The sequence below is a fragment of the Peromyscus leucopus genome, chromosome 15 (genome assembly GCF_004664715.2).
Source record: "Peromyscus leucopus breed LL Stock chromosome 15, UCI_PerLeu_2.1, whole genome shotgun sequence".
NCBI lineage: Eukaryota > Metazoa > Chordata > Mammalia > Rodentia > Cricetidae > Peromyscus > Peromyscus leucopus.
In genome coordinates, this window is record NC_051076.1 from 72,557,034 (window position 1) to 72,583,492 (window position 26,459).

Consider the following 26,459-nt stretch of genomic DNA (forward strand, 5'->3'; position numbering starts at 1 on the left):
ATTCAAGGTCTATGGCAGCGATTTCTCACTTTTCTGTACCCCGAATTTGTTTTAAAATTAGCTTGATATAAGACACCTTTATCTTAATTTTTACTTTCAAAGTTACTAATATTCCTATTCATGATGTTTTCTATATCAATCTAATGAGTTTATCTTTGAAATATTATAAATTAAATTGTCTTCAAAGGGTTATCTTTTTTTTTTTTTTTTTGGTTTTTTGAGACAGGGTTTCTCTGTGTAGCTTTGCGCCTTTCCTGGGACTCACTTGGTAGCCCAGGCTGGCCTCGAACTCACAGAGATCCACCTGGCTCTGCCTCCCGAGTGCTGGGATTAAAGGCATGCGCCACCACCGCCCAGTCAAAGGGTTATCTTAATCATTTTTGTATGTATATGTGTTCATGTGTATGCACATGTGTGTACAGATGGACATGTTTGTGCAGGCCAATGTTCAATATTGTGTGGCTTCCTCAGTCAACCTCCACTTTACTTTTTGAGACAGGGCCTCTCACTGAACCCAGTGCTTACTAATTTGGTGAGACTGGGTAGCCAAAGAGCCTCCAAGACCTTTCCATTTACATCTCCCCAGTATCGGAGCACAAGCCTATGTCCCTGTGCCCAGCTGACTCCCACAGGTTAGGGAGATGAAATTCAAGTCTTTTTGTTTGTGCAGCACACACTTTATGTACTGAGGTACCTCTCCAGCAACCTCGATTTTGAGTATGTCATTCAAGCATAGTAGATCAAAACAACACTTGTTGGCTTGGATCAAAAAGTATGATGAGCAATTTCCTTCTCACTCTGCTCCTGCCTTGTGCTTTTTGACAATTTTGTCGTCTGTTTACTTGTTTCTCCTCTTGAACTGCACAGTGAGCCTTCTTTGATCTTAGGCTCTGATGAAACCAGGTAGAGTACACATTCCACTCACAGCTGGCCTTAGACAATATCCTCTCCCCAGCAATCTGATAGAATTTCTGGTGTCACAGACAGGCTGCAGCTGGAAAAATTGTAGGAAAAAGCCTTCTTTGATGGGAAATGCTCCCAAACCTGCCTCTCTTTTCCTTTGGCCTTATTACCCTCCTTTTGTCTCAGACCTACCTTCTCTTTTTTCTGATCTTTGTTGCTACTTTGATGGCAATGTGTCAAGTCATGGAAAACAAGCCAGTAAGCTTGAGTTTCTGACTTTATTCCCTTAGTGATGGACTATTAACCTGGAAGAATGAGATGAAATAAACGCTTTCCTCCTCAATGGCTTTTGGTCATGGTATTTATCATAGCAATAGGAAGCAAACTAGAACAATGTTTTGAGGACAGAACACTTGTCCTCATTTTGACAAGGCAAGTGCTTTTCCAGCTGAGCCATCTCTCCACCCACTGGGTCACTTGGAACTTCAGTAGAGACAGCCCAACCTTGATGTCTGAAATTTAGTCATGATTAATGAGTTTCTGACATTAGAAATGAAGTCAGAAATCTCAATTTTCTGGTGAAATCTTTGTTTTTATTTATTTATTTTTTAATTTTTATTCTTATTTTTATTTTTCAAGACAGGGTTTCTCTGTGTAGCTTTGCACCTTTCCTGGAACTCACTCTGTAGCCCAGGCTGGTCTTAACTCACAGAGATCTACCTGCCTCTGCCTCCCAAGTACTGGGATTAAAGATGTGCACTACAACCACCTGGCGAAATCTGTGTTTTTAAAGCAATGATTTGAATGCACATGCCTGCAACCTCCACTCTGCTCTCATGGAGTCTAACCCCTCCACTGTGAGCCCCAAATAAACTCATTCTTCTGTAGGTTGCTCTGGTCATCGTGTCTTATCACAGCAATAGAAAGTAACTAATACAGACAGGGTCTCTCCTCTAACCTGGAGCTTGCCAGTTCAGCAAGATTGGTAGACCAGTGAACCCCAGGGATCTACCTACCCCTGCCACCACAACACTGAGATTATAAATATGTACCACAGCACCCAACAGTTTTGAAGTCAAATCCTCATGCTTGAATGACAAGCACCTTACTGACAGAGCCATCTCCCCAGCTCAATCCTATTATTAAGGAAACTCAAGTGCTATAGCCCCAGTCTTTATCAGTCCATCAGCCTACCCTAGCAGGTTGCCACACCACCCTGACAACAAACAGATCTGTGACCTTTAAAAGCCTGCTACAGCCCTTGAAGAGAAAACACAGATGGTAAAGCAGAGAGTAACATATGCTGCCAGTGGGTTCTTAGTAGTACAAACCGACCACTCCAGCTTTCCCACGGGCAGCACATTGTTCCCCGTGAAAGGCTCTTGTATTTGAGGCTGGATCCAGACCATTGTTTATACTAACATTGCTTTCATCCAGACCAGAGGACAAGTAATGCCTGTGGCTCCTCCAGCTAAATGAGTAACTAGATATCTTTCACAGACTCACAAACCCCAGTGAATGACCCAGCCAAACTGGTCTAACTGTTTTTGTCTCTATAACATATATTTTATGGGTTGTGTCTCTATATATCAATAACTAGGTCTTTGGCCAACTGGTCAAATTGTGTACATTTTATTCTTCTAGAAAATGTCTGGCTGAAAATATGTCCTTCAATGTTCTCCATATGTGAGACAGCAAGGGCTCCTGCTGGGGCCAGGAATTGATCTGTGAATACACAGACCACATCCTGCTTCAAAGGAGCAGTGTTCATAGGCCAGGTGAGATGAGCACAAGTGTGTTATTACTCTTTTCCACCATGACCTTCCCAACATATCCAAGTTGCTTGACGTAAAAGTGTCATGCCACCATCAAAATCAACAGTTTCTGAGGATAAGAGGGAGCTGTCCACAGCACAAACAGACCTGGGAATGGTACAGTGTGACGTTGAAGGTAACCTGTTCATGCTAGGAGAGTTGAACACATCTTATTGAGTAAATCTTTTGCTTGATTTGCACCTCTTTAAATATTTAGACTACAGCATGTGGCTCTCCATTTGTAATCTTGCCCCAGGCTCCGTGTATGTCTGAGAGAGCCTGGCTAATTTTCTATTATTTTATTGATGGCTATAGTAATTCAGCCGGTCTCCAAATGTCTGATTAGCCACCCGAACTAGAAGTGGAAGGATAATTAAGCCATGCTATCAACATTCCAGCAGAAACTTGTATAAAACAAGAAAATGTTATCAGTTGCTTCTGTGAATGCTAATAAAAACAAGAAATCCAGGCTTGGTGGCTCAGTGCTGTGATCTCACTTAGAAATCAAGAAGATCACAAGCAGTTCTACCACAGAGAGCCCCCAAGCCAGCCTGAGTACTTTAGAGAATAAAAATAAAATTAAAATACATTAAGGAAATATCTGGGCAGACTAGTGGCAGAGTTTTTTTTTTTTTTTTTTTTTTTTTTTTTTTTTTTTTTTTTTTTTTTTTTTTTTTTTTTTTTTTTTTGCCTAACATTCATGAGGCCCTCGATTCAATCTCCAGCACTGGACGAACAATAAAGGGGAGGAAGGATGGTCTTCCTTGGTATGGTACCAATAGTAAAAGACTTTCTGTCATAGTTGATGCCATTTGTTTACTTTCAATACATATCAAGATGTGTCTTGTGTATGTGCATATTTGTGTGTTCCCGAGTGTCCCCATGCATGTGTGTGAGGATTTGTAAGAAGGCCAGAGCTCCACACTATGTTTTTCTCTTGCTCTCCTCCTGGATTATTTATTTATTTATTTATTACACATTTATTCATTATTTAGACGGCTAGTATATGGGAGATATACACAAGCCAAGGAACACATGTGGAATCTGGAAACAACTGAGAGAGTTGGTTTTTCCCTTATGTCATGGGACTGAATGCAGGTCGTCAGTCTTGGCAGCAAGTGCCTTTACCTCCTGACCCTGGTGCGATACCAGCCATCCAACTCATTTAAAAATAATTGGTGATCAACTCACTGAAACCTTGAGCTTACCTATTAAGCTAGAAAGCCTTTCAAGCAAGCCCTATGGATCCTCCTATCTCTGCCTTTCCGGTGCTGGCATTATATGCATCCATGCAAGCCCTATGAGGCAACATTTTATGGCAATTCACAATAAAATTTGAGGAAATATAAAATCAGCAGAATCAAAAATCCCAATTTTAAATTGAAAATTAAAATTAAATTAAAAATTTAAAGGAAAAAAGAGGACTTGTCCTGGAGGAGGTGGGAATGGAGGGTAGGCTAGGGGTAAGGGGACGGGGTGAGAGGGGGGAGAATAGGGGAACCCATGGCTGATATGTAGAACTGAATGGTATTGTAAAATAATATATATATATATATATATATATATATATAAAGAATGACATAAGAGCTACACAGAGAAACCCTGTCTCGAAAAACCAAAAAAAAAAAAAAAAAAAAAAAAAATGACATAAGAGAATCTAAGTCTTTCCCAGAAAGTGTTCAGACCTGATTCTTCTATCCCATGTCTAAGGCTATTTCTCTGTCCCCAAAGACAGGAACTATGTCCTGTGATGAATCTCTGGACATCATGTGACTGTGACTCTGTGGTTATGGGGACAGAGAGCTGAAGATATTTTCCTCTCCCTGTGCCCTGGAGCTTCCTATGAGACACATCATGGATTATAGCCCCTGCAGGGTTTAAAGTTTGTGATTTGAATGTGAAACATCCTCAGAGGTGCATGTTTCTAGGAGATTCTGCTGTTCAGGAAAGTTCTGGAGCCTTGCTAGGGGAAGTACCTTCACTTAAGGTGGGCTTTGAAGTCTCCTAGGCTGGACCTACTCCGTTTGCTCCAGCTTCTACAACGATTCAGTGGCAGCCAGTCTCATGCTCCTGCCTCTGTACCATTGCAGATGAATGGTATCCCTCTGCAGCTCTAAGCCAAAATACAGCTTTTCTCCCTTAAGTCTCTTCAATCAGGGTATTTCAGCACAGCTCCAGAAGAGAAACGAACACTAGAGTGCAAATGTTATATATCTTGAGGGATTTTCTTCTTTCTTTCCTTACATTTCTTTAGCATCTTCTCATTTTCCAGTTTCTTTATTTTCATGAGATTCCCTGTATTCTCCATGTAGTCCTTTTAGGCTAGCCTTGTAACTTAGTTTCCAAAGAAAAAGAACACCAAAAGCAGTTATGCTGCATATTGTCTTGGAAACCATTTCCCTGGGAATGTGAGGTTATTTTAATCACAAATGAACAGTCCTGCAGTGTCCCGCCAGCTCTGTAATCAAGTCTGTGTGAAGAGGGAAGTGTTCAGTAGGTAGTGCCAAGCAATAGCAAGGGAGGCAGCAAGGGCAGCCCCCTAGCATGTAGAACGTATCACCACCTTCCCATGGGGGGGTGGAGGTAGCTCAGCTGGTAGAGTGCTTGCCCAGCCCACATGACGTCCTGGATTCCATTTTGAGAACTGTGAAAATGGTGTGTGGTGGAGCAGACCTGCAATCCCAGCACTTGGAGGGTAAAGACGGGAAGATTGGAAAATCAAGGCTATCTTCAACCAGATAGTGGGTTCAAGGCCAGCAGCTTTGGCTACCTGAGATACTCTCTCAAAAAAATGCAAAGAAAGAAAATCTTACCAATAGAGAAGTAGGATTAGTGTTAGTTTAATACTATGTTAATTCACACAAAGAAATGAATTCATTTATTTAAGAAATATCCCCAGTATGATCAGAGAATTATAATTTATAGAAACAAAAAGAATCAGAAAAATCTCAACCCTTATGATGAATCTAAATTTCATGGCAAGTATTTAGTTAGTTAGTTAGTCAATCAGTTGGTTAGTTAGTTACTTAGATGTTAGTTAGTTACATACATATCATCCACCCCATCAAAATAATAAATAAATGCATTAAAATAAATAAATAATCTGGGTGGGGAGCAAAACAAAAACATCCATTGTGAACCTCTGGCCACCACATATATGTGCACACACATGAATCAGAGGCTCACATGTACACAGGAATATGTACACACACACACACATACACAAGCATATGTATGTAGTTGAATATTATTTTAACTAGGCAAAGATGTGTTACATTTGTTTATGCTGCAGGACATTACTTTAACTGTGTAAAGGTGTGTTAGTTTTGTTTATGCTGCATTTGTTTAATTATGAAAAGATGTATTGCATTTGTTTCACCTTGCCAGCCTAAGGCATCTGATTGGTCTAATAAAGAGCTGAATGGTCAATAGCTGGGCAGAGATAGGATCGGTGGGGCTGGCAGGAAAAGAATAAATAGGAGACATTTAGGCTCCAGAGAAAAAGGAAGAATGACAGAAGAAGAAGAGAACAAGGGGTACAACTAAGGCAAGAAGCCGGGCAGACAACAGACAGACACGGAGAAGCAATGAAAGGAAGATACATAGAAGTAAGGAAGGTAATAAGCCCTGAGGCCAAAGGTAGATAAAGAGAAACAAGTTAATTTACATAAAAGAGCTAGCCAGAAATGTGTCTAAGCTAGGCCGTGCATTTAAAACTAATAATAAATCTCTATGTCATGATTGGGGAGCAGGTTGGTGGCCTAAAAGAAAAAACCTGAGATATATATATGTATATATATACATATATATATGTATGTATATATATACATATACATATATATGTACTTGATATCAATGCTGATATTTTATATATTGAGACAGATTCTCTCTACATGTGGCTATCCTGGAACTCACTATGTAGATCAAGCTGGCCTCAGACTCACAGAGATCTATCTGCCTCTACCTCTTAGAGCTGGTGTTAAAGGTATGCATCACCATGACCAGTAAAAATGGAATTTTTAAAGAAAACTGTGAACAAAAAGATATGAGAACAAGTAATTTTAGAAGCTCATGTAAGGACTATGTCATGAAGCATACATCTTTTCTTGTGGCCTCTGTTTCTTTTTCAAATGTGGCACAAAATTTGAAGTTATTTAATGATAGATATTAAAAATAAAATTTCTGGTTTCTTTAATCCTTCTCTCCAATTCTGCCTTAACAACATCTGCAGTTTCCTTCCAGCATTCTCAGTGTTTGATTTTATTTTTAGTTTGTCTGCTTTTTTTTAAACAGTCTCATGTATCCCAAGCTGGCCTCAAACTTGCTTCACAGCCAATGATAACCTTGAACTTCTCATCTTCCTGCCTTTACCTCCCAGGTGCTAGGATCCCAGAAGCACTCCATCCAACCACACAGCCAGCCATAGTGTAAGAGTGAAAGTGTAATATACAGAACTAAGAAAAGGAAAAAGCCCAGAGGCAAAGAGTAAATGGGATAATTTAAAGTTGAGAAAAGCTGGCAAGGAACAAGCCAAGCTAAGGTCAGGCATTTATAATTAAAAATAAGTCTCTGTGTGCAATTTATTTGGCAGCTGGATGGCAGCCCCCCAAAGAGTCGAAGAGTGACAACCATCCAACACCATATTCCCTTCTCACTGCCACCCTTCTTCTAAACAGTCTTCCTCCAGTTTTTATATTTTGTGTTTGTTTGTGGTCCACTGGACTTCATTATTTTTCTGCATAAAATATTTGTTCATTTTTCTAGAAAGGATCTCAGGTAGCTCAAGCTTTTCACAAACTCTACATAGCCTAGGGTGAACTCATCCTCCTGACTATATCTCTCAAGAGCTGGAAGTGAAGGTGTGAGTCCCCATTTCCATCTCATACAAGGAATTTTAGATGTTTTTAAAGGAAAAAAATGTAGGTATAAGTGTGTGTGTGTGTGTGTGTGTGTGTGTGTGTGTTTGTGTGTGTGTATGTTGCATACTTGTACATGAGTGCAGTTGCTCAGAGGATGGCATCAGATCCTCTGGAGCTGGAGTTACAGTCAGTCCGGAGTCACCGTGTGCAGGTTGGAGCTCAGCCTCGGTTCTCTGGAAGAACAGTGTGCACTCTTAATAGATAAGCCATCTCTCACGCTCTCCACATGTGTTTTTAAATGTTCAAAGATTTTAGTTTAATCTACGTTTGGAGTTTTGTATGTTTCCTGTTTTGCTGTTGTTGTTTGGTTTTGGGTTTTGTTCTTTTTTTTTATGCTATCTTAATTTAAGAATTTCATTTAAAAAAATTCTCCAGTGTGTATGCAATGTCTAGGTGTAAACCACATATTTTAAAAAATGTTCCTGTGATTTAGGGTACTGATTAGATAGTGATATAAAACAGGATCACTTAGACCTCTTGAATACAAAGGACTTCTTGAACTATAAGGACATCAGAGGACAAAAGTCCTAAAATTACCTTTCTAAACTGCTTCACACTCAAGCTGGAGGGAGGTAGAAAGGCTGTCATGTTATCCAGCATTTGGAGCAGTTTATGGCTTGTGATGTGCATTTGGAAGACATTCCAGGAGTTGTCTGTCCTCTCCCTACTTTTTACCTGTTTGACAGAATTTTGTAAGGCCTGATCTGTGCTGCATCTTGGACAGAACCCAACCTGACAGCTGCAAACATCTTATGATGGCAAATGCTGTACTAGATAATTCACAAAATGTTATAGAGCCCACAAAGTTGTCTTAGTTACCTTTTTATTGCTGTGATATGATATCATGAGCAAGGGAAATTATAGAAAAAGGTTTGCTCAGGCTCCCAGTTCCAGGGGGTTAGAGTTTATGATGATTATGTGGTGGAGCACAGCAGTAATCAGGGAGCAGTAGCTGAGAGCTTGGGTTTTTTTTTTTTTTTTTTTTTTTTTTTTTTTTGGTTTTTCGAGACAGATTTTCTCTGTGTAGTTTCGCGCCTTTCCTGGATCTCGCTCTATAGACCAGGCTGGCCTCAAACTCACAGAGATCCACCTGGCTCTGCCTCCCAAGTGCTGGGATTAAAGGTGTGCACCACCACCACCACCCAATAAGAGCTTGTATTTTATTCTATAAGAACTAGGCAAAGAGAGAGAGCTAATTGGAAATGGGTTGGGCTTTCTGAAATTTAAGCACTTCCTCCAACAAAGCAACATCTCCTAATCTTTCCCAAGCAGTTCTATTAACTGGGGACCAAATATGCAAATATGAGCCTATGGTGGCCCTTTTGATTCAAAGTGCAACATATTCTAAAAGAAGGGTCAGTAGGTACCACATTTTCAGGTCACTAGTCCTACACTTTGGTAAAGTTTATAAATGAAGATAGAGTTGCATAGTATAATTAGCCCTGGCATAAACTATAATAGACAAGATCTGAAAAATATCCTGGCATGCTCTGACAGTGGGTCCCAGGAAGTGATGTCAGCATCGAGTCCACATCTCATGTGTACATAGGACTCAGGGCAGAGCCTGGAGTATGGTTTCTACTTAACAGAATGCAATAGCAATGTTCAGCAGTGCTCCTCCTAACAACTGCAGTGGTTTTGCTTCTGAGTATCTGAAATTTCAAATTCTTATCTTTTGGGTTTGTATCAGCTTGTGGGTGGGAAACAATTGAATAGAACATTGCTCTCCATCCAGAAGGTCCTTTCTTCTCACCACCTCCTTTGAGGTAAATCTTCAAGGCTAGAGATTTCTAACACATAACTCTTGTCTTCCAGTACAGCTCAATCCTCAATTTCACTTCTTTTATGATATCTAGATCAATCTGTCTGCACATTATGGCAAAAGTTTGAGGTTCCTAAAGCAGTAATTGCTTGAGAGAAATATTTCCATGAGTTTTTCTCTTAAACAGTGTTTTTCACAGGCAAGGTATATTGAAAGGAAGGGCTTCCAACTTCATAAACTAAGTGACATCAATGAGTTTCATTTCCCTAAAAACTAACATTCATTTCCACATCATGCAACTGTGATCTCATTGAGATCATACACCAGCAAACAGGCTTGCAAGTCAATGGTGAATTAGCTAATAGCACAGATTTTAGAACAGTCAACTTGGACATTAAAGTATTTGGAAAAAATGGTGAGACTGAACAATGACTTTATAGTTTTCTTTTTGTCAATGTTCTTTTCAAGTTTATTAGAGATACTTTAGTGCTTTGAGGTAAAGCTAAGTTACTATATTCTCTTTGTTTCTTCAATCAATTAGACAAGTTGACATAGGAAAGTGATGGGTACTCAAAGATTTTCTGTTTTCAGCAACTCAAAAATACCTACCTGGTGTCTTACATTTTGAGTCAAAGGATGTCAATGTGTCTTTTGTAGTCACTGAATGACATATATTATCTATAATATACTGAGCAGAAGTTTAGATCAAAGCAAAAGACCTAGCTTAATGCTTATAATAATGATTGGAAAAATGATAAGGTCTGCTCCTGATCGGTCCATTCTTTATATCTCACCCTTTTATCTGTATCCCACTAGAGTCTTAAATTGTGTTCTAAGGTTTCCTAGCTAGGGTCCAGCAATCCTGTATAGTTTAGTCTCTTTTTCCTGATAAAATACCCTGATAAAGCAACTTCAGGAAGAAAGGGCTTCAGTCTGCACAATGTTCAAGGTTACAATCCACCACGGCGGGAATGAAGCTTGAGGGAGCTAGTCACATGTTGCCCATTGTCAAGAAACAGAGAGCAATGAGTGCTTATGCTAGGTGCACTTTCTTCTTTTAATTCCACCCAGGATCTCATCCCAGGAATGATGTCATCCACAACAGGAGGGTTCCCAGATCGATTAACCTAATCAGAATAATCCCTCTCTTCTGGCTGGTTTTGTGTCAATTTGGCATAAGCTAAAGTCATTTGGGAAAGGGGAGCCTTAATTGAGAACATTTCCCTACAAGACTGGCTTCTGGAGAGGCCTGTGGGGCATTTTCTTGATTGATGATTGATGTGGGAAATCCCACCTCACGGTGGGTGGTGCCATTGGTGGAATTTTGGTCCTGGTCCTGACATATATAAGAAGTGGGCTAAGCAAACCATGAGGGGCAAGCCAGTAAGAAGCACTCCTCCACAGTCTCTGAATCAGTCCCTGCCACCAGGTTTCTGCTTTGAGTTCTTATACTGACTTCCTGGATGATGGACAGATACTTGGAAGTGTAAGCTGAAATAAACCATTTTCTCTACAAAATGCTTTTGGTCTTGGTGTTTTATCACAGTGATAGAAACTCTGGCTAGAAACACCTTACAAACATATAATCTAACCTAGATAATCCCTCACAGGTGTGGCTGGAAGCTTGCTCCTGGATGATTATAGATCCTGTCAACTTCACCATTAACAAAAGTTGACAATCACCCACACATTTGACTCACCTACCTGCAAGTAAAGCCACATGTAATCCTGAGAGAGAGAGAGAGAGAGAGAGAGAGAGAGAGAGAGAGAGAGAGAGAGAGAGAGAGAGAGAGAGATCTAAGATTCTAGGATAGTGGCCTTCAGACAGTAGAGGGTATCAAAATTGCCTGAAGGATTTAAGAGCATAGACAACTGATCCCTCTCCCAGAATTTCTGGCTCAGTATACCTGGATAAAGCCTAAATGGGTTCTATTTAATGTACTTTTAGAAGTTGCTGATTGGTCTGGCCCCTTAAACAAATAGTGAGAGTTGTTAGCTAGCCTGCAAATAGTTATTCAATATTTCAATATTCTTTTTTCACCATAATTTAAATTCTTTATAAAGGCCTATATATTCTCTATCAGCTAAGTCTTTAACTTACTCTATTTTTTTCTTTTTTTTTGGTTTTTCGAGACAGGGTTTCTCTGTGTAGCTTTATGCCTTTCCTGGAACTCACTTGGTAGCCCAGGCTGGCCTCGAACGCGCAGAGATCTGCCTGCCTCTGCCTCCCGAGTGCTGGGATTAAAGGTGTGCACCACCACTGCCCGGCTTAACTTACTCTTTTTATTTAAAAAAAAGTTATATGTGTTTGTGGGGGTGAATATATGCCTATGAGAGCAAATATCCCAAGAGGAAGATGTCAGATCCCATGGAGCAGGAGACATGGGGACTAGTGTTTCACCTCATATGTATGTTGGGAACTAAAGTCAAGTTCTCTGCAAAAGCATTATGTGCTCTTAATCATTAAGCCTTTTCTTCAGTCACTGACTTTGTTTAAACCTTGTTGTCCTTAGTGAGGCTCACACACACACACAACAAGTACTCACAAGTGCAACTGCATGTTTGTCAAATTCATAACCTTACTCTAAAGAACACATTGCATACAATTTAATAATGATAAACAATGTATTTACCTTTACTATATTCTAACATAGTGAGTTGATTCTTGCAGGAGGCTTTTGATCCTTTAAGATACATTTTTCTAAATCTTTATCTGTAATCAAAATCTCTGTCACATTTCCTTCCTTCCTTCCTTCCTTCCTTCCTTCCTTCCTTCCTTCCTTCCTTCCTTCCTTCCTTCCCTTCCCTTCCCTTCCCTTCCCTTCCCTTCCCTTCCTTTCCTTCTTTTATGAGCCTTCAAGAATGCATAGAAATCAGTCTTGTCTGTCTGGTGGGACAGGCCTGTATGTCACATTTTCAGTAGGCTGAAGCAGGTAATTCAATGGAATCTCTTCTTGAACTTTAAAAATTGGGGCTGTGAATTCAGCTTTGTTGGTAAACTTCCAGCATTAGCATCACATGGAGGAGATTGTGGGGGTGCAGATCTATGATCCCATTTCTCAGGAAGTAAAAGCAGAGGGATTAGTAGTTTGAGAAAGTTCAAGGCCAGTCTGGGCTACAAGAGATCCTCTCTTATAATAATATAATGGTTTTAATTGAATTTAATTTAAAAGCTTAAAAAAAAAAGGACTGTAGATATAACTTATTGGTAACGTGGCTTCCTAACATGTGACTACCTCTACTTTCAATCCCAGGTAACACACATACACACACACACACACACACACACACACACACACACATACACACACACACACACCAAATTTAATCTTCAAAGATTAAGCCATAGAAAAATGGTCTTTCAATAAGACATAAGGCTTGTTGACTCCCAGTCCAGGCCATCCGTAAAACAATGAATCAAACTTCAACTTGCAATGTTTGTCAACATCTTTGGTACAGGACCTTCCCTAGAAAGAGCAGTTACAAATGTTCTGGTGTACAAGTACATAAATGATGGATAATTACAAAGCAAAATAATTAGAAATTAACAAATATATTTCCTCAAAAATATTTTATTTAATTTAATCCTCAACTCATTTAATCAAGTTTATGCAGTCTATGTTTTAATTATGGACAATGTCTACCAGGCAGCCTTCAAAATTCCTGAAAAATCTGGCCTTTGGCCCTTTTGAACTTAACTGACTTCTACACAGCACTGCTATTGTTCTAAACTCTGACACTGTGTTGTTCGACGTTCCCGCTTTGGTACCTGCTGCACACACCTTACCTTCGGATCCAGCTAACTAGATCCTTCAGTGAAGACTCAACGGGGTCTCCTGCTGACAGACCTGTGCTTCTCTCTGTGAGCAAAAAGCCCCCCCATCCTCCCACCCCCACCCCCACCCTGAGGACCCCATCCTTCTCTCCTCTGTCCCCTAGTCACTGCGCTCTGTGGTACTTGGACTGCCAGACTAGAAGATCTGCAGCCTTCTTTAGTTTGATGCATCCCACTGATCTCTTCCATCAGGGCTCTGGATTCGGTCCCTGGTACCACAAAGATGGGAAAAACAGTTCCAGCCTATTAGTTAAAAGTTCAAATGGGCATGGATGTAAAAAGCCAGGGACCCTCTGAGAACATGGGTTTTAGGACTCCTGGTATTTTTTTTAAAAATTAGAATTTCTCTATATGTTTCTGGGAAACTGAACTCAAGTCATCAGGCTTGGTAGCAAATCCCTTTATTGGCTGACCCATCTTTGGAGTTCACACCTGAGATTTTGTTAACATTTTCTATATCTTTTAATATTCCAACTAATTAAAGTTTTTGTTAAAGAATGGTTATATATGGCCAAGAGACAATAACACTGGGAGGCTACAAGTGCTTATATACCCACAAGCACACACACACACACACACACACACACACACACACATGTATATACACACTTAAAGATACATTTTGATGATTAGCATTAAAGATCCACTTGGTAAAATTAAGAATCACCTGGAAGAGAGTCAACTGAGTCTTTTGTAGAATGGCCTGTAGCATGTCTGGAGGAGATTGTCTTGGTTGTTAATTGAGGTAGGGTTACCCACTCTGAATATAGTCTACGCCATCACATGTGTGGGCCCTGAACTGTGTAGTGGAGGAGAAAGCTACTTGAGAATCAGAAGGCTAGAAAACTGCATTTATTCTCTTTGCTCTTGGCTGTAGCTACAATATGACTACTTGAGTTCTTGCCTTGACTTCTCTGAAATGTTGGGTGATAATCAGGTATCATAAGCTACATAAACCTCTTGTTGCCAGTTTTTTTTTATTTTTTTTTTATTTTACACAGCAACAGAAATTATACTAGGACACACACACACACACACACACACACACACACATGCCTACCCACATACATGCATATATACATACAGAAAGTAAGAAAGTATTGATTTTATTTCACACAGTTGATACCTCATCAGCAACACAGAGCTTGGCAAAGGCATTTCCAGACCCTTACTGTGTGGCTCTTCCTTGGTGACTCTGCCCTTGTAGTCTAGCCCAGATGGTGGGGCTTAAAGGCTCTATTCACAGACAACCCATTCCTGGGAACCTGCAGGGAGAACTGACTCACCTCGTAGTCGATATCCAGGACATCGGTCTCCCCCTTGGTCCGGAAGTGTTGAGTGTTCGTGTCCACAGTGAAGTTTGCCTGCTTGCCCACGCGCTCCAGGAGAACTGAGTGCCAGTGCTGGTCATCCAGCAGGCTACCCAGCACGGCAGAGGGCGCGACACTGCTGAGTCTGGCTTTGCTGTCATCTGCAGAGGGAGGAAGGCAGGACGGATTCTTAGCCCAGGCAGCTTTGAATCCTGCCCATCAACAACACTGAGAACCAGGTACCTGAGGTTTCTTCAAACAAACCCAGTGTGAACTGTTCCTCTGCAGTGCAGACCACCGGGCCTTCTGCAGGGGTCATGCTTTCCCCTTAGATTCCAGAAACCAGATTTATATCAAATGATACACACCTCCACTTTACCCCCCCCCCAAAAAAAAGGTAATGTTTCTGGGACACCAGCAATTGCTTGGTGACAAGAACGTTTATCTGCTTGCCGTATTGGTCACAGGAAGAAAATCTACAAGGAAAGTTTCCATGTTTAGAAAAAAAGCATAACCAAATTTATAGACTTTTTTTTTAGTATTATGAATGAAGAAAGCAGATTTTGAAACAGCTGGGAGGAAGCCAGTAATCATACAGAGTATGTCTGTGCACACAGGAGCAGAGAAAGCCATAACCATTCCAGAGGCAACTGTTGAGTGCCTACTGTTTGAACTGAGTTCTTCCACCAAAAGGGTTCTGGCTGTCAACACCATACAGAATTTGTCTCAATTTTAAGGGGAAGCTATCATTACTGACACATAATTTTTTAATTCTTCATAAATTTCACATACACATGAGTGTGTGTGTGTGTGTGTGTGTGTGTGTGTGTGTGTGTGTGTGTGTGTGTGCCCAAGTGCTCATGCATGCTTTCATGTGTATAGAGTTGGTTTTCCCTTCCATCAATCATGTGTGTCTTGTACTATAATTCTGGACATTAGGCTTGGCACAAGCACCTTTATACACTGAGACATCATTTGGGCCCCTGAAAACAAAATTTTATTTTGAGAGAATAGTTTCTCTCCCCACCGTCTCAGAATACGATAGCTAAGTGCATCTCTTCTCTTTCTTGCACAGTGCCATCCTTGACCCCACCTGTACTCACCTGTGTGCAGGTGACATTCAGGGGTCAGGGGTAGCTAATCTCCCTGTGGGCTGCTCACTCCTACCTCTGCTATGGCCTAATGGTGCTGTTTGTCTCACTGAGTAATGATGTCTGGCTTCCTGCTAAAATTGGAGTGGGGATGCCCCACTTAGCATACTTGAAAAGCAGGGCTGGTGAATTAATGTCTGATTCTGTTTTGTTGATTTACTATTTATTTATTCCATAAGCCTTAAATTCTCACCACTGTCTGATTATGCTAATGACTTAATAAATACCTCCTTCTCTTGCTCCTGCCCTTCCTCTGAAAGACACTGGGATCGAGCAGTACTAGTCATGGTCATATAGAAAGAAGATGTGGAGGGAGGTGGAGCTCTTTCTTCTGAGACATCCAGTATTGGTGTGTTCCAGTAATAGTAGTTAGGATGGATGAGTACGTAAACACAGACCACAGGGGAAGTACACAGGAAGAGGGAGTGTCCACGAAGCTTGAAGGAACTGGTGCCCAGACTGAGGGGTGGCAGAGACAATGGGAAGGTCCCCAGCAGAGAACTAGCTGAAAGAGCTGGCTGAACCGTCCAGGACCCTGTGTATGGGGCTGCTGAATTCAGATTAGCACTGAAAGAAGTGTAGATTAGCAGCAATGTATGATTTGACATTCGCTGCCAATTCAGCTCCTTTAAAAGTTATGCCAACTTAATCTCCTGCTATAATTTATGAATATCTGATATTATTATATTTCTGAGCAATTTTAACACATATTTCTTTGTTTAAGTGTGTGTGTGTGTGTGTGTGTGTGTGTGTGTGCATGTGTGAGTGTGTGCATGTGTGTGTGTGTGTGGATGTGTGAGTGTGTGTGTGTGTGTGTGTGTGTGTGTTCATGCCACAGTGTACCTTTGGAGGTCAAAGTCAGCCTTTAATGTCAGCCTTCACCTTCATCTTGGTGCAGCCAGGGTCTCTTGTTTGCTCCTGACTGTCCCTGACTAACCAGCCCATGGGATTCTGCAGAGTCTCTTATCCTTGTCTCCCACCCTGCAGTGAGAGCTGGAGTTATACAGAATCTGCTTTTATGCAGACACTGGGGACGCAAACTCAGATTCTCACACTAAGGTGGCAAACGCTTTACACATTGCACTACCTCCCTCAGCCAATTCATGTGTATTTCTTTTGGCATGGATAGAGATGAAAAATCTCTTCATTTTCATTTCCTTTTTGTGAGCCATATTCTCTGACCTTTACCCATTTGTTTTTCCAACAATTTGCATTTAGTCCATTTTCTGTAATATACTTTTTGAGGGTACCTTTCTGTTCTCTGACTTTTTGGTATGTTACTTTTTCTGTTTTAACACTGAAAATATTTTTTCGTTGGAAATTTATTATTTGAGGACTGGGGAGAAGGCTCAGCACTCTAAGCACTTGTTTTGCAGGCTCGGGGATCAGAATTCAGATCTCTAGGTAGAAACCCTAGTGAATGCCTGGCGGGTGTGCTGACCCAGTGTAACTCCAGTCCTGGCGGTGGAGACTGAGGATTCCCATGCAAACTGGCTCACAAGACTGATGATTCCCGTGCAAACTGGCTCACGAGACTACCCATCGTACTGAACCGTGCATTTGACTGAGAGACCCTCCCTGAATGTGTAAGGGGGAAGAACAGTCCAGCATGATGCCCAACATCACCTGTGGACCTCCACATGCAGGAACACATAGGTGCACCTGCACCCACATATATGTGTTCCCACACACATGCAAGAGTAAAACCCCAGACTTACACATTTCTACCATGCTCACATATGAGAAATAGAAAAGGGAAAAAAAGAAGCACAATCATTTCTCTTTAACAGTTCATCCCTGCTTTGAGATCATAGAGGAGATCTCCAGTGTGTTTCACCATTCATTCACTTTGAACTTAGAAACCCGGTTCTTGCATTCTGTTGGAAAGAAGGCGGTTGGTGCTATCTGAACCCCACCCGTGCGCTGTCTCAGATGAATTTCTTAAGCAAACTTGGTCACCGAGGCTCAGACACAGCAAGCTGTGCTGTGAAGCTGAAGTCGGGACGTTAGACAGGGATCTTTAAGCTAGTCATCTACATTCCTGAAAGGTATTCTATGACAATACATTAATATGTGGCTGAAAAAAATACTAATGATTTAAAAATTGGAGATAATGTTCAGCAGTTTGGAGAGAGATTAAACATACATGTAAAATCAACAAAAGGTTATTAGAGAGCTGTTGAAGTAGCATTTAGGAAGTTCTCACTGCATTTTTAAATATTGATGAGTGAAAAACACAGTGTTAGACAAAATTAAAAGTGACAGCTAACAAACAAATTATCCAACTGCTCAAAATTCCTAATTTATGATATATAGAAGTAAAATAGAAATGTGTAAATGCATAACTAAACATAACTATACAAAGCACTATAAACCCATTAAGTACAAAAATTTGCCACATCCAAAAGATTTTTCTTTTCTTTGTGATTTACAGTTAGAATAACTATTTTAGTATCTAGAAAGAACACTATCAAATTATATGATTAATCCTGTGTGAATTACTGAATGCCACCTGAATTACAAGGAATTTCACGTGTGTGTTTCTTTGGTGGCTGCAGGATAAATTCAGAGTCTTAAACATGTTGACCAGGTTCTTAATATCATCTACCACTGAGTTATGCCCATACTCACAGGTTCAGTTTTTATTACACGTGTCTACTGATTTATGGGGATAGTGTGAGTGTGAGCATGCAATGATTGTGCATGTGTAGACCAGACAAAACATTGTGGGAGCTGGTTTTCTCCCGCCACCTCTGGATCCAGGGTTTGAACTCAGGTTGTCAGGCCGGCAGCAAGCATCGTCACTCACTGAGCCATCTCACCAGCACACAAGTCTATTTCTTAACTGGTTCCAAAAGCAGACGATAGGAATGAATTCCACGCATTCCTTCTTTGGTTATCTTTTTCATTAACACTCAGATATCCTACATTAAGGCAAATAAAAATTTATCTGATAAAATAAACTCAGAAAAATTCTGTTATGTGAGGATTCATAGCTTAGAATTGTATTGATGAAGAGAGGACAATGATCTAATGAAGCCTCCCTAGAAATCTAGACTGTTGTTATGGAAACTGTAGAAAACACAATTCTCAGTGCACTATCATAGTCTTTATTTTAGGACACCTGTTTCCAGTTTTATCTCAGTTGCATTTGATGTTCAATTATCCCATTGTAACAGATTTTCAATTTATTAAGACAAGATAAAAATCCTTAAGAACAGCTGAGAAGAATACAAATGAAATAATGAGGAAGAAGTTGGCTTTGGGGCCAGAAACACAAAGAATTATTTTTCTAATTAAATGGAACTTTTTTTTCTATTTAGTTTCGAGATGATGTAAGTACTCCCTAAGCCTTATTGGAATGAACATGGGGAATGAGTGTTTGTACTTTTAAAAGATTTGTTGCTCTTAGGATTTTTAAATTTTTATTTGCATGCATGAATATTTTGCTCACATCTGTGTTTGTGCAGCATGTTCATGCCTTAGAAGAGGCCACTGATTTCCTTGGAACTGAAATCATGGATCAAGGGTTGGGAACTGTGATGTGGGTCCTGGAAACTGAACCCAGGTCATCTGTAATAGCAAATGTGCTATTACCTGTCCAGTCTTTTCTCCAGCAGCCCCTTAAAGATTTTTTTCTTACATTTGTGTGTGAGCGTGTGTGTTTCTGTATCCATGAGTACATATATGCAGTTGAGTGCAGGTACCCATGGAGGCCACAACAGCACCCTCAATCTTCTGGAGCCAGAGTTACAGGCAGTGTGTGTGTAGTGTGTGTTTGTCTATATTTGGAATATGTATGTGTAGTTGAGTACAAGTGCCCATGGAGACCACAACAACATCCCCTGTCTTCTGCAGCCAGAGTTACAGGCAGTGTGGTGTGTGTGTGTGTGTGTGTGTGTGTGTGTGTGTGTGTGTGTGTGTGTGTGTGTGTTTGTGAATATGTACATGCAGTTGGGTTCAGGTGCCCATGGAGGCTATAGTAGCACCCCCAGTCTTCTGAACCCAGAGTTATAGGCACTTGTGAGCCTCTCCATGTGGGTACTGGGAACTGCATGTCCATCCTCAGCTCTCATAAACACTGAGTCATCTCTCCAGTCCCAATGTTTACATTTTTTAGCTTCATCTTTGTTTTCATTCCATCACCTCATCCTCAGAAGGGTAGCATGGGCTGGCTGGGCACAGAGTTCCAGGAATCTACCTCTTTCTGCCTCCTCAGTCCTGGCGACACAAGTTTGTGCTATCATACCCAGTCTTTTTGGATCATGTAGGTCACACTGAGCTCCTCATTCTTGAGCAGCAAGCACTTTCATCTCTCCAACCTTGTCAACTTTCTTACATAGGTAACATTATTTATACCGTTTTGGTATTTTTAAAGATTTATTTTAGTGTGTGTGTGTGTGTGTGTGTGTGTGTGTGTGTGTGTGTGTGTATACCTATGAAGGCTAGAAAAGGGCGTTGGATCTCCTGAAGATAGAGTTATAGGCAGCCCTAAGCTGCCTGACATGAATCCTAGGAACCAAACTTCAGTCCTCTGCAAGAATAGGAAGTATTCTTAACCACTGGACTATCTCTCCAAACTCCCCCATACATTGTTGAAAAAGAGAAGTTAGTTTCAAAGAAGGTGTGTGACCTACACAAGGACACAGAGAACTAGTTACCACTTAGCTCTACCTGATCCAAAGCTAAAATCCTCTGCATTCTTCCTGCTGGCAAAAGGATGCTATTCCCATTCTTCCCCACCTCTGTGTTCTAACCACTGCATCCGGTTCTGCTAGTCTGTTGTCTGTGAGCAGTGTTGCAGAGCAGCAGTGGCGGGCTTCAGAGAACAACTGGATGAAGTGGAGAGCAGAGAGCTGTGCTGAAGGAACATGGTGAAATACAGCAGCAGAAGGGCATTATATAGAATGCCAAGGCAAACTATAACTCCATAGGTTAGCCAGGACCAGAAAAGCATGACTCCGTAGCAGTTTTTTTATTATAGGCAGGACTCACAAGTGCTCTCCTAAGGATGCAAGTGAGAACACTAAAAACAAGGGAAGTGATTCCAGCTGGCTTGATCCCACCCCCACACCAGCTGCCCTCTCAAAAAGACAGGCCAAATCTCTGGGTATCGCTAAAGCAATGAAATACAAATCTTTGTCTTAGGACATCCAGTGCAGGTTGCTCCATCCTTGCTTCTTACTGATGTCCAACTCCTGTGACTTTGCTACCATATAAAGGTGTTCTCATAGTGAGTTTATGTGACATGGTTTAGATAGTGCATGGGTGCCATGTTTTAGTTAACATTACAAAACTTGGAGATAAGTATAAATATTTTTAAAGCAGGGACACACAAGTACAACCTTTAGACCAATAGTGGCAATCCCATTGCTTAGTTGCTGGTAGGTGATAATATTTACTGGCAATTTTACAGGCTCTAAATCACCTAGTAGACAAACCTCTGGGCAAGTCTCTGAGGGAGTTTCTAGACTGGGTTGAGGTAGGAAGACCCATCTTAAATGTGGGCAGCAACTTTTCATAGGCTTGACACCAGGAGAGAATAGGGAGGAGAAAGTTTGGTGAGCACTGCACTCACCTCTCTCTGCTTTCTGACTGCAGATGCAAAGGGACCAGTGGCCATAAGCTCCCTTTGATATGTCTAACCCACCATGATGGACTGTGCCCTTGAGTTATGAGAGGAAATAAATCCTTCTTTCCCTCAGTTGTTTTTGTTGAGTATTTGGCACAGCAAAAGGTAATGGATACATAGTTCAACATAGGCTTATTTCATAAGTTGCAGAATTTATGAAGTCAGCCTGGGATGCATGAGACTTTTTCTCCCAACAAAATAAAATAAAATACTGTATAGAAATGTCATATGACATAAACAAAATACACATATGTACATATATATTTAAGTGCCTAGATTTAGACTCTCAAAGAGTAGAAGATTGGAAAGAAATGCCTTTCAGAAGTCTTGATGATTATTCTCTAAATACATGTTAGTTGGCTTAATTAAATGCCTGAAATTCAAAGGAGCTATAAAATGAATGGTCACTGGTCTCTTCAGAGTTTGAGAAACTTACCATTGTCTTGATCAATTGTCATGCAGTCCATGGCTTTAGCTTCTGAACCCTGCCCCTAACCCCTAAAGGACATCCAACTACACTAGTTTTCTGTGATAAGATTCTCACTGTTCTACAGTCTGTATGTGCTGGAATCACCCAACATTCCGCTTCAGTTCAAAGACAAAAACTCTTGTAAGGATGAGTAACCTGCATGCTCTGTTGATGTCCTGTTCAGTACTTAACAAGAGATCTCCAGTCACACAACGCTTCGGCTCTTTGATTGTCCACCTGCCTGCATGGTTCTTACCTTTGTATTCTACAGAGGGCAGATAGTCATGTACAATTGAAATGAAACCCTTGAATGCTGGGATGGGAGCCACTCTACCCCCCTGGACTGAAGAGTGAAATCTCATGCCTCGTTAGCAATTCTAAAAAAAAAGTCTATGCTCTACCCTTGGAAAGTAGGACAATGGCAACTCTCTAGTGAAATTTCACCACAGAACCAAGTCTGCCTTCAAAGGACACAGCACTGATAACCAGATAATGCGAACTGCTGCTTGAACAACAGTGTGCTATGTATGTCTCCAGTTTACCCCTTTTCTTTATTTTTATTATCTATCTATCTATCTATCTATCTATCTATCTATCTATCTATCTATCATCTATCTATGTGTGTGTGTTTGTGTGTGCCAGAGGTCAATCTCTAGTGTTGTTCTTCAATTACTCTCCACCTTATTGTTTTGGAGTTTTTGTCTATTTGTTTGAAGCAAGGTCTCCCACTGGCTTAGAACTCACCAAGCAGGCTATGCAGATGTCTAGTTATCCCAGGGGACATATGTGTCTCTGCTTCCCAAGTACTAGAAATGCAAGCATGCACTACCACATCTGTTTTTTTATGTGGGTTCTGGGGATTAAACTCAAGTTCTTATACTTACATAAAAGAAAGTTCACAACAGAGTGATCTCCCCAGCCCACAGTTAATATTTCATCTTCTGTGTAAGGCATCAATTATATGAAATAATCTTGGGAATCTATAGGTTCTTCCTACTTCTTTTCCTTATATTTACCATGAAGGCCAAGAGGATGCTTGGAGATGTCACTGAAGAAGGACCAGAATTAAGAGCTACATTGTTTGCTATTGGGAGTGAGGCTGCCCAATGGAGAGTCTCATGTTCTTTTCCTGATGACTTGCTCTGATGTCACCTGTGTACCTTGAGCTTGTTCCCAGTATTTATGTTTATATTTATCCTTCTTGCCTACTTGATAGTAAATATTAATAACAATGTACTTCCTCTCCCTTATATGAATAAATATTAAGTGGGAAACAGGAAAGGATTCTCAGACAAAGCAGCCTGTTTGGAGCCCAGAAGGATGGCTCAGCAAGTTAAGGGCATATGCCATTCAGCCTGATGAACTGAGTTGGATTCCAGAGATCCATTTGGAAAACAGGGAGACCCAACTCCTTCTAGTTGTCCTCTGACCTTTACACTGTGCCATGACACACCACTATATAACTACATACAAATAAGTGAATGCCTTTAATTTTAAAAAGCCACATTCTTCTCCCTCCAGCATCCGTCTTTTCTGTTTGGGTTGTCTAGAGGAGGGCTCCGTTGGTTTTCTTCCATGCTCAGAGGAACTCAGCACCTCCCATGGCTTGCCTCGGCCTTCCTTTCTTCCTTAAGAAGGCATAAGAGAATCCCTCCCTTCTGTTCTGGGGTGAGAAGTTGGGTTCCATAAATGTAGACCTACTGGGAGTGCAGGAAGCCCAGGGAGTAGCTCACCCACAGAGGTAAGCAGCATCCTTCTGCAGGGAGGGAGAAAGGTACTCTTCACTAAATCACCTGCCATCCGGGTCCCAGGCTCACTCTTCCAGGCCAGGCTGTCTTAACAAAGGAAAACCTAGCGCCTTATGATTTCCATTCATACATTTTTACCTCCCACTAAAAAGAACAAAATGATTACATGTTTCTCCTGGCAGTTTTTTTTTTAATGTGCCTGATCAGCTCAGATATGAGAAGCTCATTATAATAGGTCCATGTTTAAAATTTTTTAAGTTACTTAAAAGTTTGAGTTCTAGAAAAAAAAATCAGGTTAAGTATGCACATTAACAGATATTTAAAACTTACATTGTAGCTTCCTTTACATAGAAATATTGTCTTTTATCACAGAATGATACCTCTGGCCAAAAAAAAAATAATGAAAATAAGTGCTGTTCTACCTGCATGAAGATGAAATATTTGAAAATAAGTACTGTTCTAATCCTGTAAAGACAAAGGAAATAGATCACTTAGATAATGCTCCAGTGACTCCATTTGATGTGCTCAAAGATGCTCCCATGCATGGTATAGTGACCTTGTACAAAAATCAGTGAATATGAACACCTGCAGACCTGAATTTGAATCCCTAGCACCCATATCCTAAAATACTATTATTAATAATAATGATAATAATAACTAAGCAAAATGTGTCTATGACTGTGAGTACCTAGCCTAATGATAGAAATAGGTGGATCTTAAAGAGCTTGCTGGCCACCCAGCCTAACCCCAAACACAAGCTTTTGTGTTGGTAAGAGATCTTGTCCCGAGGCAATAAGTCAGAGAGAAAGAGGAGATATCTAGTGTCTTGCTCTCTCCTTCACACGTGTGTGCATATATATGCATACCTGTACATTCATGTGCACACAACACACACATACACACACACCAAAATCAGTGAGCTAAAAGTTCAGTGAGAGACTGCTACAAAAAAACAAGGGTGGGTTTGATAGAGGAAGGCAACTAAGCTTCACCTCTGGTCTCAACAGTCATGAGTACATATGCACAAGTCTGTCCCTACCCAGGTTCAGGTACAGGGCTAGCCTGCCCTTCTGGAGCTCCAGGGTAATATGGTCTCCACGTTGTCCTTCTCCATGGAACAGAACCCCATCTCCTTGCATGCTCTTGAACTTCAGGGAAATCACGTCTTTGAGGGTGCTCATCATCTTCTGATTGAACCTGTACAAAAGCGAGCTCCTGCCATCAAAGTCAGCAACATCCGATTCTGGGAGCAGAGAGAATAGAGAAAGAAATATCAATGGATTTCCTCATGTTATTCTTGCTTTGAATCATTGGTGCTGCTCAGTGCACAGGAATGTTCCTGAAATCTTGAAGATCTCTTACAGGAAGGCACATGGAGTAGAACCAACCTAAGTAGAATACAAGGAATCATTCATTTGTAGGGAGTGGACACACAGCACAGTGAAGTAGAAACTCCCATCAGTGATCATCAAAGAAAAGAAGAGATGACCAGCAACAGGTCCTGGAAGGGAGCTGACACATAACTCCCTCCAGTGGGATGTATGAAGTGAGAGAGTCTCAAGGCCATGATTGGGTCTACAGACAGAGAGGATAGCATTCAACAGAAATAATACAATACATGGAGTCTAGATATGATTGGGGCCTTAGAGGAAGTGAGGGGCTTGCTTTAAAGCCCTGGGTGCTTCATTAACATAAGAATAAGAAGGAGATATGGTGAGTGAGAGAAATATTTGCTGCTATGCATAGGATGCTGCCAAAGGCCAAAGGAGCCTCCTCAGAAAGCAGCATTTAGAGCTCTCATGAAGGAATCTCTCTGAGGAGTCTTGGACCCATCCTTGGAACAAATGGAAGCTCGAATATTTTGTAACATTTAGGGGTAGCAGAAAGACTGCTTTCTAAATTCTCTGCCCCAGCAAGAGCAGCAGGGAGTTGTGGCCTGCGTCAGGTCATGTTCCGGGATAAAGGTGCAGGCTCATGTTCTAACAGCGATGTGCCAGCCTGTGTTTAAGGAGACAGGATGGCAGTGCCACAGGCACCGACACCAGGCTTTTGGACCAGTGCCTGGACTGTAACTTCTCATGATTTACCCTTCTTGCTAATTTGAGTCTGACATTTAGAGCCATTTGATCTCTTCATCCTAAGCTCCAAGCTGGAGTTGAAAAAGAGATACCCTTTATTATGACAACTCTGGTTGAAAATTCAGTCTCTTCCAGAGTCCTGTGCTGAGAATTCCAAATGATATTTGGGATCTAGTCAATAAGAATAGCCAATGTGTGGAGACTGAAAATTTGAACTTAGGAGTATCGTGGTATATATGCCTCGTTCTGGGCTGATAATATACTGTGTTAGGGTTTTATGCAAGAATATTCAGTCACTATTATTATGTTTGTTTTGGCATTGATTCTTATTTGAGATAGTTCTTTAGTTGGGACATAAACTTAAGTAAATGTATGTGATAACATGAAGTCTCTCCATATGTACACACATTGTCTAATGTCAACTCAGAATAAGCATATTTAGTTTCTGAAACATAGGCCACTTTGTTGATTAGTATGGCCTGTTCCCTCTGCACACAACATATTCACCCCATTATGATCTCAGAGTAGAGATTAGCTCAGCCTCATAGCCATGGCAAATGCTGCAGTATAGAGGTAGCTAGGTCAATGATAATGTGAATGGGGTGGGGCTACTGACACTGCCTAATGACAGGAAGGAGGGGAGGGCACAGGACCCTCACCTGGAAGTGAAGCCATTATTCCTTTCTACCCTCCCTAGCTGGCAGTGACCTTGTGAGACTCAAGTATGTAGGGAGTGGAAGGGTGGGGAAGGGGACTCTGTGTTGTTTCCATGAGGTTGCCATCCACATGAGGATGAAGAGGCTGCTGTGATCTCCTGAAGCTCCTTTAATTAATCCCT

General features: G+C 40.9%; 1 protein-coding gene across 2 annotated transcripts in view; it reads right to left on the minus strand.

Moving 5' to 3' along the window:
- The window catches only part of Cntnap5 (contactin associated protein family member 5), a 1,003,093-nt gene that overhangs the window by 455,029 nt on the left and 521,605 nt on the right, over window positions 1–26,459 (minus strand). For both annotated transcript variants that reach the window (XR_005092927.1, XM_037211054.1), the window contains exons 5-6: window positions 24,583–24,786; window positions 14,520–14,704 (exon numbers count right to left, since the gene is read on the minus strand). Coding sequence is in view for 1 of the 2 variants with exons in the window: in XM_037211054.1 (XP_037066949.1) it covers window positions 14,520–14,704; window positions 24,583–24,786 (389 nt within the window). In the remaining variant the exon portion in view is untranslated. The remainder of the gene's footprint in view (window positions 1–14,519; window positions 14,705–24,582; window positions 24,787–26,459) is intronic.